The sequence below is a fragment of the Eublepharis macularius genome, chromosome 5 (genome assembly GCF_028583425.1).
Source record: "Eublepharis macularius isolate TG4126 chromosome 5, MPM_Emac_v1.0, whole genome shotgun sequence".
In the NCBI taxonomy this organism is placed as follows: domain Eukaryota; kingdom Metazoa; phylum Chordata; class Lepidosauria; order Squamata; family Eublepharidae; genus Eublepharis; species Eublepharis macularius.
This window is the reverse complement of record NC_072794.1, coordinates 117,935,079-117,950,973: the sequence shown is the minus strand read 5'-3', so window position 1 is coordinate 117,950,973 and position 15,895 is coordinate 117,935,079. Positions and strand designations below refer to the sequence as shown.

The following is a 15,895-nucleotide window of genomic DNA, read 5'->3' as shown; positions in this document are numbered from 1 at the left end:
AGAGAGCAGCTTCAGGCATTAGTCTGAGAGCAAAACTACTTGGTTTAATTTCAACTCCTTGTATTTGGGCTTTCTGACCTGACTTTATGAGGATCATGTGAAACAATCTTCTGCAAGAAAAAAAAAAACCCTGTGAGCTTGTCCAGAGTACATTTCATCACTGCAAAGCAACCACAGCCTTTCCTCTCACACATCTGTAATTAAAAGAGCAGGGCTTTCTGGCACACTTAAATCTTAGCACTTTTCAACCACTTCGTCCACTTAAGCGATGAGATTCACAAAATCCTCCAAAACTGACTTAGTTACCTCTTTTTCTGAGCAGTGTTTTTCAGGAGGTTGTGTTGTGTTTGAATTTCCAGGAAGAATCAGGGTACTTGAGACATGGAGACTTCTTAGAACAGCTTTGCAGGGAAAGCAAAAGTGCCATCACTGATCAAGGAAGAGCTCTGTTAAAAGGGAATATTGACTTATTCTGCTTGTCACTTTGGAGGCACAAGGCTCCTGCGTAGCTATGATGATTCAGACAAAAGCACTTGCATGGTGGCAGAAACAGTCAATGAGGCTTACAGCGTGCTCTCCTAAGAAATATTCCTTCTCTTCCAATGCATAGAATGGTGGCTGTGCTTATGGGCAGCCTCTTTGTAAGCTTAAAAAAAGGAGGAGGTAGCAGTGGGGCAATAAAGCAGAGACAGGAAGGGGGACCCCACTGTCTGTCCCCCCTCCCCAAAAGGAGAAGCTTTATGTCATGGCTGTTCACAGAAAGCAGCTGCACTTTAAATGCACTTTCAGTGTACCTTAAATACATTCTTCCTTACTGTAATGATTTGCTGATTTTTTTACATTTGTTTTTAAATCTTTTTAACCTTTTACCATTGGACCTTTAATCCAGCTCCTCCTTACTATACCTTAAACATACCTCAAGAGGGCCCAGGTCACAACCAACACTCTTTATTAAAGGTGGGCACGGAATGGAAAATGGACCAAAATTTTGCACAGTCCAGCCCGATTTGTGGCTTGTGAACACACAGTTTGTGGGACTCACCCTTTTCATGAATTTTGGTCTATTTGAGCTGGTCTGTGGTCCGTGGGTCCAGACATCCTGACGCTGATCTATCCGTTCCCTAGCAATGGAGAGGATGTACGCAGACCTTTTACAGACCTTAAAACTTAATATGCAGCTCTGCCTGCTGAGCAGAGAGCTCCCATTCTGCTCTATGTGAGCAAGGAGGAAGAATTAATTCCCTAGGCAATGGAGGGGTGGATGTTATGCAGCCAATCTTAGCCCTCAAAACCTTGATAAGCAGCTCTGCCTGCCAACCAGAGAGCTCCCATTCTGCTCTATGGAGCAAGGAGCAAAATGAATTTCCTAGGCAACGGAGGGATGGACGTTCTGCAGCCATGACAACACCACTCTTCACCCTCAAAACCTTGATAGGCAGCTCTGCCTGCCAAGCAGAGATCTCCCATTCTTCTCTCCCTAGGCAATGGAGGGGTGGACGTAATGCAGCCATGGCAACACCAATCTTAGCCCTCAAAACCTTGATAGGCAGCTCTGCCTGCCAACCAGAAAGCTTCCATTCTTCAAGGGAAGGGTGGACATTTTGCAGCCAAGCTTAGCCCTCAAAACCTTGATAGGCAGCTCTGCATGCCAGCCAGAGAGCTCCCATTCTTCTCTATGCAAACTTGTTGGCTTCTGTGTGAGAATGCTGGACTAGACGACTACTGGTCTGATCTAGCAGATCCATTCTTATATTTCTGTTTGTTTGAAACATTTGTATCTTGCTTTTCAAGCAAGCATAAACTAAACTGAAAAAACCCATGTAACACTTAAAGGTAACTAACAATACTAAAAAATATTGGGTTGGATCCCAAAGATCCAGTCTGCTAGCAATAGTGCTTACTGCTTACTACGGGTGTGCACTGAGCCAATTCAGAAATACGGAAGCAAAGCTTTCTGAAATGCTTCATAATGCCTCAGAAAGTTTTGTGTAGAGTGGTGGCAACCACAGCACTTTCCTTGCCATTTGCAAACTGCAAGAAAAGTGCTGCTTTCAAAGGCTCCCGCCACCTTCTTTCAACCAATGAGAGAGGGGAGGGGGGTTCCCTCCTCCCCTCTCCCATTGGGTGAAAGAAGGCAGTGGCGAAGCTCAATACAGCACTTGCACGGCAAGAAAAGTGCAGCTTTCAAAAGCTCCCACCGCTTTCTTTCATCTGATGGGAGAGGGAAGGGGGATCCCTCCCCCCCCTCCCAGTGGGTGAAAGAAGGTGGCGGTGAAGCTCAAAACAGTACTTTTCTTGCCATTTGTGAATGGCAAGAAAAGTGCTGCTTCTATCTTCCATGTGCTCCAAATCTTTACAGAACATACCGAAGTGGTTTAAATACCTGAATCCCAAATCAGCTTGCCATTTCAGGATTCATGTTATTCTGGATTGTTTTTCCACTTCAGGTAAACCCGAAGCAGGAAACCTGATTTTTTTTCGGCTGCGCACCCGTAGTGCTTACCTCCAGGGGAAGCCCGTGCCAAGGGAAAGTGCCACTGAGTGTAGAACAGAGCTACACAATCCAGCCCACTAACAATAGATTATTACAATAGACTAACAATAGACTATTACAAGTAATGTTTGAAAAGTGTCCATGTCAGGTTCCTGTAGCATGGTGAAATAGAAAGGCCTGCATTATAAGGGAAAGAATGTCTACAACTATGATGGTCTCAAAGGAAAGCGCATTCTGCAGTGAAGTTGCAATATGTACAAATAATTAATATCAAACACACAAAAGCAGCCATGTAGTAATTTCCCTCCATGACTACTGAAGAATTACACAATTTTAAGGTTGACAATGAAGAAACTGAAATTGTTGAAGATTTTCTACGCCTTGGTTCAATTGTCAACCAAAGGGGAGGGTGCAACCATGAAATTAGAAGAGTGAGACTTGGAAGAGCTGCTGTGAGGGAACTGGGCAATGCTTTTTATAAAATTCAGAAATAAACAAATACAATAATGACAAATGAAATTATTTAACTTTGAAAATATGACAAATTCATTAGATCTCTGGAATCCACACACACAAAAAAATGGAAGTAACCAACAAATGAATCTCTGTTTTGATAATACTGAAAACTTACCTAACATCACCAAATTATTCAGTAGTAGAAAGAAATTTTAAGCTCTGCAGCCTTTCTTTCCTCTCATAATTCAGTATAACCCTAGAGCCCAGTTAAACTACTCGTGAAATGATATAGAAGATGTGGTTTGTTACAGGTTTATGAAAGTCTAGGGGCCCAAGACAGCTAGCTAAAACTTTGAGATTCAAGTGTATATAGAGCATACATGTAATGGCTTGAGATCTCTGTCTGTCTGTCACTGCTCAGCTTCTCTTTAGAATATTCCTGCTTACCACCATGTTCCTGAAGTGGTGATGATTTTTTAAAACTTGGGTGTCAATAACTGTGTCAATCTCACTGCTTCCAAAGTTGCTCTCCTGTTCAGAGGTCTCCTCCAAATGAAGGTTTTTATTTCAAATGTCAAGTTTTGTCTTTATTTTTTTTCTACCAACTGGGTCAGTTTTTTCTGTGCTCTGCTGTGAAAAGGTTGAAGGTCACAGCAGTGCTTTTCACACTGTGTTTGTTAAGGGACTGATAAAATCAGACCTGGGCTGATGAAATCACATAATGGCCAATTTGTTGTTTGTGCTTGAGGCTGCGTGCCCTGATCCATTCCATGCAGACACCAAACAGATCTGCAGTTCACCACCTCTTCTCTGTTATTTTCACTACTGTCATGCCCCCCATCCTTTTTGTTGTAGACCTTGAGTTTATAGCACAGTGATGGCTATGTTTTGCTTTTGTCAGCACCGAGTGCAAACCTTCCCTAAAGGAGATCTGAAAAAACTAAACTGTGTGCATGCATAAAAGTCATTTAATTTTGCCTGTGAGAGTAGATTGTGTGTGTGTGTGTGTGTGTGTGTGTGTGTGAGAGAGAGAGAGAGAGAGAGAGAGAGAGAGAGAGAGAGAGAGAGAGAGAGGAGAGAGAGAGAGAGAGAGAGAGAACTCATTGCCCTGTACACTTGACATTAAACCACTGTTAGGCTGTGGAAGCAGGGAGTCAATTAGGGTTGTCAGCTCCAAGTTGGGAAATTCCTGGAGATTTGGGGGGTGAAACCTGGAGAAAATGGGGTTTGGGGAGAGAAAAGACCTTGGCATGGCATAATTCCATAGAGTCCACCCCCCAAAGTAGCCATTTTCTCCAGGTGAACTGATCTCTGTGGCCTGGAGACCAGTTGTAATTCTGGGAGATCTCCAGCCACTACCTGGAGACTGGCAACCGTAGAGTCGATAAATGGGGAGGTAGAGAAAAAGCAGGGCTGTGGAAAAACACTGTGCTTGGGAATGAGAAGGAGGTTTATAAAGGCTAGAAAACTGAATACGGAATGGGTCCAGGGGCAGAGTATCTGAAACAAGGCTGAGTAGGCAGTTAACTGAGAAACAGAGTTCAGACGGAAGTACAGCAAAGGAGTCCATCCAGAAAAAGAGACAGCAACACCTAGCTGATGGCCTGAGGACTTCAAAGTTCTCATCCATTTTTTGTTCATTCTCAATCGCCCAGACTGTTTATTTTACATGCTGCAAAAGATGTCACAATCAGCGCAGTTGAACATTTGACAAACTATTCATTTGTACTTGGACAGTTGTATATGTTCCTCATGGTGCAAAAAGCTGATTGTGCATGTGCATTCTTGTGCATTTCCTGCAGCTTTCCTTCCATTCTACCTCCACTGCCACAACCTCCTTTCCCCATCTGCTGATTCCCACTTTCTTCAAGTATATAAAATATGTATATTCCATAGTGAATGACTTACAGATGTGAAGTGTCTCCTGTCTTTTATGGTTGCCAGTGTTAACTTAATAGGAAAGAGAAGCAAACTGCCCAGGTTAGAAAAAATTGCAGCTCTTTCCCATGGCTGTTTGTTCCTCCATTTTTTTCTGCCCAAAGAAAATATTAATAGTACCATCAGTACTATTACCCATCAGTACCCATCAGTGAGAATGAACTCTCCATAGTCAAGTGATCTTTCTTTATTTGGTTTTTGTTCTATTTCCCCAAAGTGAGCAAGTACCTAAATATATTCATCAACTTTATTTCACATCCCAAGGCTCAGAGCTCCACTCCTCCAAACTACTCTTAAAGCCCAGATGGGGTGTCTGCAGTGTAGGGTTGGTGTAGGTAGTCAATATTCTGTGGTTCCTCAGCAGAGAAAAGAAATTGGGTATGATTCTCTAGGTAAAGAAAGTGCATTGCACACCATTAGGGTATATAGAACAAAAAGGGTCCTGATTGTGAAGAGGAGAAGAATGCTGCCAACTGCATAGGTACGAAAGCAGGTCATGTATCTTAATTTAGTGGCACAGTATACATATATAGGGCACAGTAATGAAGTATGCATGATCAGTAACGCAACCAACATGGAACATGCTACTGCCACGTAGATGCAGAACTGCTTGCACCCTGCAAGCAGATTTTCAAGGTGGCAAAAAATAGGTCAACTTTAAAAAGTGGCCATTTTGAACAAGTATGAAAATTCAGTGATGGGCTCTTCCTTTCTTGTTCACAGTCTCTGTGGAGGGAAAGAGTTTATTTTTTAAAAGAGAAATATTGCTGGTCTTGCTGAAATTATTTCAACTTCCCTGCCATAGCCTTGTAAATTCATATGATTATGTTTCTACAGATTTATCTAAAATTTCACCATAGGCATAATAGATGGCAATGAAGAGACCACCTCCCATTTCTCCCACTCCTGATGAAATGTACCAGCAGAGAGGCTGTTCTGCTTGAGTCAGGATTAGAGATGGGCACGATCGGCATTACGATAGAAAAATACCCACGATGGTGGCGTTCGCGCGATCGGGACCTGGCGGATCGGTGCTGTCCACGGCGACCGATCCAGCATTTGGGGGGGGGGGGCTTCATTGGGTCTTGATCGGGGCGATCAGTATCTGATCGGAGATCCAGTCATTCCGGTGCCAGTAATCTATTCCCCTGGCAACGGAGCCAGGGGAATGCCTGGGCTGAGTTTGCCCTCCTTCTGTCGCCCTGGAAACCCAAATGGAAGCCCAGCTTGCCTTGATCAGCAGGGCTTCCTTCCAACCACTGAGCAGCAACGCACTCACCAGTTGGAAGACAGCCAGGGGAGGGAGGAGGAAGGGGTGTTCTGTAGCCATGGGCACTCCAAACGTTTTTTGCTTTTTTAAAAAAACAGGGCTTTGTAGGAGGAATGGCTGTTTTTCTGTCTGTCACTCTCTGTTTTTAACCTGCTTTTAAAACACTGTATTTTGTGGGAAAACCTCATTCACGGCTCTGTGTGTGTGTTTAAAATATGCTTTTGGAAGACTGGCTGCTTGCTTTTAAAATTGGGTGGGGAGGAATGGAGGATTCTGTCCCTGCTTTTTTAAAAAAGCTGGCTGAAACATGTTGACGGGGTGTCTCTCTCTCTCTATTTGGAGAGGCAGGGACGGGTTAAAAACTCCCCCCCTCTGTTCTCTCTCTCTCTCTCTCTCTGTGTGTGTGTGTGTGTGTGTGTGAACGTCCCCTCCCTGAGGGGAGGCGGCTCGTCGCCACCCTCCTCGTGCCCCCCCCCGACCCGGTGGTCACCACCACCACCCACCTTCCCACATAGCTGGGAACAGCGGGGCGCCCCTCCACTTTGGCCTCCCCGATCTCCAATCCATGGATCGGAAATGGGAGATGACTGGTGTGGATCGGTGATTTGGGGTCATCACCGGCACCGATCCCCAATCAGCTTGATCGGTAATTTTTTTTTTTATCGTGCCCACTTCTAGTCCAGATCTTCTAAACCTGTCTTGAGTTTTGCTTTCAATAAGGTTCTTCTTATGGGACAATATCAAACATGGCAAACAGCAGTGTTGAGAGAGCCTTAAGGTGCAGCTAGGAGAGACATGCCTCTTCCTCAAAAGCTCTTATTCATCTGGAGTATAAAAATGTAAGGAATGGGTATCCTGTGTGCAAAGTTTTAAATCCTGGGTATGTCACCTTAAGACATGTGTATCTTTTTTTAAACAGGAAAAGGAAGGGAATTTTCTTCTCCTCCTCCTTGACAGTGTAATTCTCAAATAGTTTAATCTTAAAATGATTGCAGTGGACTTAGAAGGTTGTCCCAACATTTAGATTGCAATGCAGGTCACCCTGTTGTTCAAGCAGCAAGCAGAGCCAACAAGGAGACTGCTAAAGAGTCCTCTTGGTCCGCTGGGATCTATAACCTGCAGGGCTCCTCCATATGCTGCTTGTTTGCTAGTGTGTTATTGTCTCCAGACCTATTTATCTCTGTTAGGGCTGTTGCCATAAATAGTATGATAAAAAGAGCCATTCCAGCAAGTCAATGAGATAAAGTCTCCAGTCAAGAGCTCACTTTAGAGCAATCTCACAGATTCACTTAAAAGACAATAATTCTTTTCTTTGGCAGCATTCATATTTCAGTCCATTATATTCAAGTAAAGGGGGAGGGTGTGGAAAGAAAATAGCTGTATCAATTGCCAGGTATCTCTGTTGTTGCCTGCAAAGGGAAAAGTGGTAACACCCCCCACCCCTTGTGCTATTTCTTAGAAGCAAATAGCCCTTCAGTAATGAAGATTACTTGGCGTTTTCTGTCCCAGTTCTGTGAGCCCTTCTTGTCACCCCATCTGGATGAGGTTTGCCACTGGAAGATTAAGACCCTTTGTGGAGCAGTCAGCTTGTCTAATAATGTAGACATTTTCCTAAGATTACATTCAGACATACTGAAAGGAAAACAGTGGCTTTGCAGTGTGCCATTACATCTAGTCTCAGTGATGGGGGGAAGATGACAAAGTCCTCTTGCACTAGTTACAGTAACAAATTGCTTCCAAAAAAAGTTTCAAGGGAGTGCAAATGGTGGTGTGGGAATGTAAAGAATCTATTCACAATTGTATCAATATCAGAATTTATTTTGTGTTCCTGTGTAAGACGATGAGGGAAACACTGGGCTTGGATGGACCACACATTCCAGCAGTTCCTATATTCCTCTAACATATCACAAAAAATTATTCACCCTGACTCCTAGGAGGTAGCCTTCTACAAGCCTCTTATTTTACTTCATTTTATACTCCACTTTTCTTCCTAATGGGGACCCAAAGTAGCTTACATCATTCTCCTCCATTTTTTCCCTCACAACAAACCTGTGAGGAAGGTTAGGCTGAGAGTTTGTGACTGACCCAAGGTCCATCCAGCAAGCTTTCACAGCACAGCAGGGAATCGAACTTGGGTTGCCCATATCCTAGTCTGTCACTCGAACTACTACACCACACTTATCACATTTTATAGCAAAAATTGGTTTCTTAAGTAATTGCTGCTTTAAAGGTAGTACCCTTTCTGAAGAGGAAAAATATTGGACTGTAAAGCTGGGCTCTAAAGATCATCTCATGTAATGTACATGAACATTGCTAACAGACTAATCCATATAACTGAGAATACAGAAGTTTTTGCAATAGTAAATAAGAGGAATGATTTGAAGTTTACTATGCTACAAATGTGCTCTGAACTGGATAACCCAGGCCACCCTGATCTTGTTATATCTGAGAAGCTAAGCAGGGTCGGCCTTGGTTAGTAATTGGATCGAAGACCTCCAACAAACACCAGTGTGGCTATGCAAAGGCAGACAATGGCTAACCACTTCTGTTAATCTCTTGCCTTGAAAACTCCAGCAGGGGTTGCCATAAGTCAGCTATGACTTGAGGGCATGTTCCACTACCTAGAAATGTCCCCTGGATTACCAGGCATTTCAAGCAAGTAAGCCAAGGCATTTTTTTTAAAAAAAACTAAAGTTTACATATCAGTTTTGCCTGAAAGAAAATTCTGTCTTCCCCACTTTTCCCTGTACAGTATTCTTTTGAATAAAAGCAGACATTATTGGAATACATCCTTCTAAGTCCTTCTAGTAAACTTGCTTAGCTCTTGAGGACAAACATACCAACTCTGCCATGCTATATTTGGTCCAAAATCTTCTAGCCCGATTTATTATAGACTCCACTTGCACTGAGTGACACAAGCTAAACAATATCTTTGATACTTGGTTGGTAGCATTCCTCCTGCTACTTACTTTTTCAGAGCTCTCTGGGTATGAGTGACCCCATAACCTCTTATGATGAAGCAAAATGGAAAGATCAGGAGATTATTAGCCTTTTCTCTCCATTTTTCTTCATTTTGATAGAAGCTCAGAGCTTCAGCCCACTCTGGGGCTCTTCTCAAATGAAATGATTCTGGTGATGAGCCAGGTGTCCAACACTTGCCAGCTGCAGGGCTCATAACTCAGCTTGTGACATGTAATGGCTTCTGTTCAAGGAGGAAGGTATGTGTGTGTGTGGGGGGGGGGACCTTGGAGATTCAACCATGAAAGCAAACATTAACTCTAGTGTCTCCAGTGTACAGAGGAGGAATGCAAGCTTCCAGCATTCCAAGACCCTTAACCTCCGTGAGAAGGAGATTAATTAGCCACTAGGGATGTGCGTTTCGGCATTCAGAATGCCGAAAGAATGCCGAAACAAAAGTGTTTCGGCTTCTTTCAGGGAATGCCGAAACGTTTCGGGGAATCCCGAAACGTTTCGGGTAGCCGAAAGAAAAAAGCCGAAACGTTTCGGGATTCTTTCGTCTTTCATTCGGCTTTTCAATGGGAAAATGCCTCCGTCTTCCCGGACGTCTGGGGGAGGCATCTTCCCACCGAATAAGCCCAAAATTGGTGGGGACCTTCCTCTAACCCTTCTCTAACAACCACCCAAGTTTCAGACAGATTGGACTTTGGGGGGCCATGTTATGGCCCCCCAAAGCAGGTCCCCCCATCCTCCCATAAAGGAGCATCTTCTTCATTATTTCCTATGGGGAAAAAATGAAGAAGCAGGCTTCCTTTGCCAGGGGTGGCATTTTGCATGCAAAATGCCCCCTTACCCTCAGGGGCCCTTCTCCCACCCCTCCTCCCACCCCCCACCAAGGCTCAGCCTGCTCCCACTTGGGGGGGCCATTTCATGGCCTCCCCAAGTAGGTGCTCTAATCTCTACCACTGACAGCTGGGGGAGGCTTGTGTTGCCAGGGGTGGCATTTTGCATGCAAAATGCCCCCCAACCCTCTGGGGCCCTTCTCCCACCCCTCCTCCCACCCCCCACCAAGGCTCAGCCTGCTCCCACTTGGGGGGGCCATTTCATGGCCTCCCCAAGTAGGTCCTCTCAGCCCCTAAATTCCACCCCTTACAGCTCCACACAAACCCAATTCCCCCCAGCTGCCACACACAGACCCAAATCCCCACATTAGCCCCTCACAGACCCAAATCCACCCCCACCTGCCCCACACCCATAACCCCAGGAACAGGCTGGCAAAGGCCAGCCCTCTCCCTTTGTTCCCTATGCTGGGAACTTCTAAACTCTCTTTCCCTGGGCAATTCTGCACAGCCCAGGGGTGCCACAATGGTGGGCACACTTCTGAGTGCCAGCTGGTCCCTGTGAAAGAGCACCTGAACCACAGACACCCTCCCTCAAATTCCCCCACCACCTACAGAGATGGCTGGCCAGCCAGCCCCATTGTTCCCTATGATGGGAACCAACTGCACAACAAAGAATAAAACAAGAACAACACAAAATAAAGTTTTTTAAAAATTATTTTCTCCCTTCCAAAGTACAAGTAGGCAAAGCATTATGACACATAACACCAGCAGTCCCCCACACAGAAAAATAACACAACTCACTTAACATCAGAGAATCACAAAGCACGATTCCTGTCAAAAACACTTTATTTCTTGAACAGCTTTAGGCTACACAGCAGGGGGGGAACACCAAAGGGCATGGCAGCAGTATCTTACACAAAAATAACACAACTCACTTAACATCAGAGAATCACAAAAGCACAATTCCTGTCAAAAACACTTTATTTCTTGAACAGCTTTAGGCTACACAGCAGGGGGGGAACACCAAAGGGCATGGAAGCAGTATCTTACACAAAAATAACACAACTCACTTAACATCAGAGAATCACAAAAACACAATTCCTGGCAAAAACACTTTATTTCTTGAACAGCTTTAGGCTACACAGCAGGGGGGGAACACCAAAGGGCATGGAAGCAGTATCTTACACAAAAATAACACAACTCACTTAACATCAGAGAATCACAAAAACACAATTCCTGGCAAAAACACTTTATTTCTTGAACAGCTTTAGGTTACACAGTAGGAGGGCACAAAAGGGCATGATAGCAATGTACTACAAAAAATAATACAACCCACTTCACCGTTTTTGACAGCAATTGTGTTTGTGTGATTCTCTGATGTGAAGTGAGTTGTGTTATTTTTGTGTAGTACACTGCTTTCCTGCTCTGTGGTGCCTTCCTACTGTGTAACCTAAAGCAGTTACAGAAATAAAGTGCTTTTGACAGCAATTTTTTGGGGTGATTCTTTAATGTGAAGTGAGTTGTGTTATTTTTGTGTAAGATACTGCTTCCATGCCCTTTGGTGTCCCCCCCCTGCTGTGTAGCCTAAAGCTGTTCAAGAAATAAAGTGTTTTTGACAGGAATTGTGCTTTTGTGATTCTCTGATGTTAAGTGAGTTGTGTTATTTTTGTGTAAGATACTGCTGCCAAGCCCTTTGGTGTTCCCCCCTGCTGTGTAACCTAAAGCTGTTCAAGAAATAAAGTGTTTTTGACAGGAATCGTGCTTTGTGATTCTCTGATGTTAAGTGAGTTGTGTTATTTTTCTGTGTGGGGGACTGCTGGTGTAATGTGTCATAATGCTTTGCCTACTTGTACTTTGGAAGGGAGAAAATAATTTTTTAAAAACTTTATTTTGTGTTGTTCTTGTTTTATTCTTTGTTGTGCAGTTGGTTCCCATCATAGGGAACAATGGGGCTGGCTGGCCAGCTATCTCTGTAGGTGGTGGGGGAATTTGAGGGAGGGTGTCTGTGGTTCAGGTGTTCTTTCACAGGGACCAGCTGGCACTCAGAAGTGTGCCCACCATTGTGGCACCCCTGGGCTGTGCAGAATTGCCCAGGGAAAGAGAGTTTAGAAGTTCCCAGCATAGGGAACAAAGGGAGAGGGCTGGCCTTTGCCAGCCTGTTCCTGGGGTTATGGGTGTGGGGCAGGTGGGGGTGGATTTGGGTCTGTGAGGGGCTAATGTGGGGATTTGGGTCTGTGTGCGGCAGCTGGGGGGGAATTGGGTTTGTGTGGGGCTGTAAGGGGTGGACTTTAGGGGCTGAGAGGACCTACTTGGGGAGGCCATGAAATGGCCCCCCCAAGTGGGAGCAGTCTGAGCCTTGGTGTGGGGTGGGAGGACGGGTGGGAGAAGGGCCCCAGAGGGCTGGGGGGCATTTTGCATGCAAAATGCCACCCCTGGCAACACAAGCCTCCCCCAGCTGTCAGTGGTAGAGATTAGAGCACCTACTTGGGGAGGCCATGAAATGGCCCCCCCAAGTGGGAGCAGGCTGAGCCTTGGTGGGGGGTGGGAGGAGGGGTGGGAGAAGGGCCCCAGAGGGTTGGGGGGCATTTTGCATGCAAAATGCCACCCCTGGCAACACAAGCCTCCCCCAGCTGTCAGTGGTAGAGATTAGAGCACCTACTTGGGGAGGCCATGAAATGGCCCCCCCAAGTGGGAGCAGGCTGAGCCTTGGTGGGGGGTGGGAGGAGGGGTGGGAGAAGGGCCCCTGAGGGTAAGGGGGCATTTTGCATGCAAAATGCCACCCCTGGCAAAGGAAGCCTGCTTCTTCATTTTTTCCCCATAGGAAATAATGAAGAAGATGCTCCTTTATGGGAGGATGGGGGGACCTGCTTTGGGGGGCCATAACATGGCCCCCCAAAGTCCAATCTGTCTGAAACTTGGGTGGTTGTTAGAGAAGGGTTAGAGGAAGGTCCCCACCAATTTTGGGCTTATTCGGTGGGAAAATGCCTCCTCCAGGCGTCCTGGAAGACGGAGGCATTTTCCCATAGAAAAAAGCCGAAAGAATGCCGAAATAATGCCGAAAGAATCCCGAATCCCGAATCCCGAAAGAGATTCTTGTTTCGGCTTTCAGCTTTAACGATAGAGAATTTTCTTTCGGCTTTCTACTTTCGGCTATAGCCGAAAATTTTTGGCTTGCACACCCCTATTAGCCACAGTTTTTAATTAAAGAGCAGGTGTTGTGAGGTTGTTGCCATCTACTGCTGTATAGTTCTTTTAAGTCTTAGTGGATGGTGCTTTTAATGCTTAGAAAAATGAAAGCACCAGCAACAGCCACAGAACCCCATGATGGCAATTCAGATCCATAACTAAGATCCTATGTTAAAATGCATAGCTTCCAAAGCCAGTGACGTGACTCCAGTCATATTTTTAGGCATCAGCACATGCTACTTCCATACAGAGGCTTTGCTTTCATTTGGCATCCAAACTGGAGTAAGTTTTTTTTTTAAATCTATGTAATGTCTGCTTTCCAGGTTTCCCCTGCTTTGCTCCAATCTTTCCCAAACTTGATTTGATAAGAACTTGTGAGAAAGACTACAGCCAAAATATTTGTGCATGCTTTGTGGATAGAAGGTGTGCATTTTTGCAGGTCCTGCCCACATTGGTGCCATTTTCCTTGCCCCTCCCCATTCCACCATCCCGCTATCCTTCATCACCAGAGTGCATTTTAAAAATTGGTAATTGCTAAATAACAACAGTTAGTTTGTATGCTGCTTTTCTAGACAAATTAGCGCCCACTCAGAGTGGTGAACTTAGTCAATATTATTATTATCCCCACAATAAAGCTGGCATTGAGAGGAGTGGCTTATTCAAGGCCACCTGTTGAGCTCATGACACTAATGGGATTCAAACCAGTAGACTGCTGACTTGCAACCCAACTACTTAACTACTATGCTACAGCAGCCCTCAGTTTTTAACTGTAAATAATTTGAAAATATTTTAATTTGCTCCATTGGCACCCCTGACTGCGAGGCAGTCTGGAAGTCTAACAAAATAAGAATAGGTAGATTTTTAAATCATAGATGGGCAGTGTCTGTATTCTTCAAGGCCCACTGTGCTTTCCATAGAAAGGGCAAAGGCACATACTACATCTACTCTCATGTGATCAGGCTATATAAGAGCTTTAAAATTTGGGAACAAATGGAGCACAAACACTGAGGTATGTGTGGAATGTTACATATAAAAGCTAAAGTCTGATATAATACTGAAGTGTAGTATCTCTCTTATCTGTTATTCTGAAAGCAATTTTCCTTTATTAAAATCTAATATGGTTAACAGGAGCCAAACAAAAGTGTTTTACTGGCCAGATAGCCCATGCTTCACAAGTTGGTTTTGCTCTCTGTTCCACAAAGTTATCTGGTTTCAGCCGATTCTGTCCTCTGGTATACCATTCTTGCATTCTACACAGCTTGATGCATCTTTGTCTTAACTGGGAACACTTGCTCTTTTTCTTTGAGAGCTTAAGGTAAGGTGATCAATCTGTTCTAAAATCAGGGATGAATCTTGAGAAAGTAACTGCAGAAATCATTACGATTAGATGCTGTTGAACAGGACCACATTGCAACTGTTTATACATACCGCATGCTGTCCAACATGTCATTAAATTACTTATTCTTGAAGGAGTGGTAATGCCTCATAGATAATAAATTATGTTGCAGCAGTTATTACTCTAGTAAACTTCTTTATCATATGGTACTGTGTGTGTAAAGTTCCATCAAGCCATAACTGTCTGCAAGGGGTTTTCAAGGCAAGTGAGAATCAGAGGTGGTTTGCCATTGCCTTCCTCTGCAGAGTCTTCCTTGGTGGTCTCCCATCCAAGTATTGACCCTGCTTAGATTCTGAGATCTGATGAGATCAGGCTATACCATGCTGCCTTCCTTCCCTGTTGTATAGTACTAGTTAGAGGCAAAATAACATGAAATACAAATAACTTTGGAGGAAAAACTAGTCCACTAGCTTCTATTTATGCTATCCTATACTTTTGGTATTAGGTGTTCCCGGAGGGACAAGTGTGAACGAGCAAATGAACCATACCGATTTGCAGCCAGCATCAACCAATGCATGAGTATCATTGTGCAGCCCAGCAGTATCCCAGTTTCTGAGCATAGCCTTCCGGTAAGTAGCAGTAGTGGGTGAGGGCTTGCATAAATGTGTTTTCTATAGTTATGAGGTTTTTATTCACTGCTAATTTCAGGTATGGATTCCATACACTGAGGTGGCCACATGCAGGGCTCAGTAGGGATTAGCTTTTTGCCTGCCACTGTGAAAGTAGATTTTTGAGCATTCACAGTGGTGTATAGAAATCCATGCTGTGATCTGTGTGGGGCAGAACTATCACTGTCACCTCAGCACATGGCACTAGGGGCTGGAAGTCAACACAAATTGACTTTTGTGTACAGTGACTTTTGATTTCTGAGGCTAGGCTCCAAGGAGACATCCTTTACTGACCAAACCTTTGATTTTTAGAGTATTAATGGAAAAAATATATATTTTCAAATGACATGTGGAAGAAAGTTGCCCTGGTTGGAAGCTAGGCTATTTGTAGATCTATTAAAAGCTTTTGTGATGTCTAGCTGGGAGAGAATTGTCAACTGTACTTCTGCCCACTGGTATTATCACATATCAGGTCAGCTGAGGGACTTCTACTGTTGTACAGTGACGTAAATACTATTGAAGAGCAGCTTGCCGCTTTTCTGCTGCTTCACTGCTGGGGAAAGCAAGAGAAAATAATAAAGGTTTGTGTCTGTGCCAGTTCCTTTCTTCTTCCTTCTTTTCTTTTAATAATTTGTATTCTGCTCTCTCCACCAGAGCTCAAGGTAGCTTACATGTAATTCAGAACAATATAAGTAATGTTACAATCAGGAATTTAAAAGAAAACACCTTATGTAATGTCAGGACTCA

At 44.2% G+C, this 15,895-nt stretch overlaps 1 protein-coding gene across 1 annotated transcript in view; it reads left to right on the top strand.

The window, feature by feature from the left end:
* PLXNA2 (plexin A2) overlaps positions 1 to 15,895 on the top strand; it is a 546,864-nt gene that overhangs the window by 311,596 nt on the left and 219,373 nt on the right. The window contains exon 5 of the mRNA XM_054980080.1: positions 14,986 to 15,109. Within this exon, the coding sequence (XP_054836055.1) occupies positions 14,986 to 15,109 (124 nt within the window). The remainder of the gene's footprint in view (positions 1 to 14,985; positions 15,110 to 15,895) is intronic.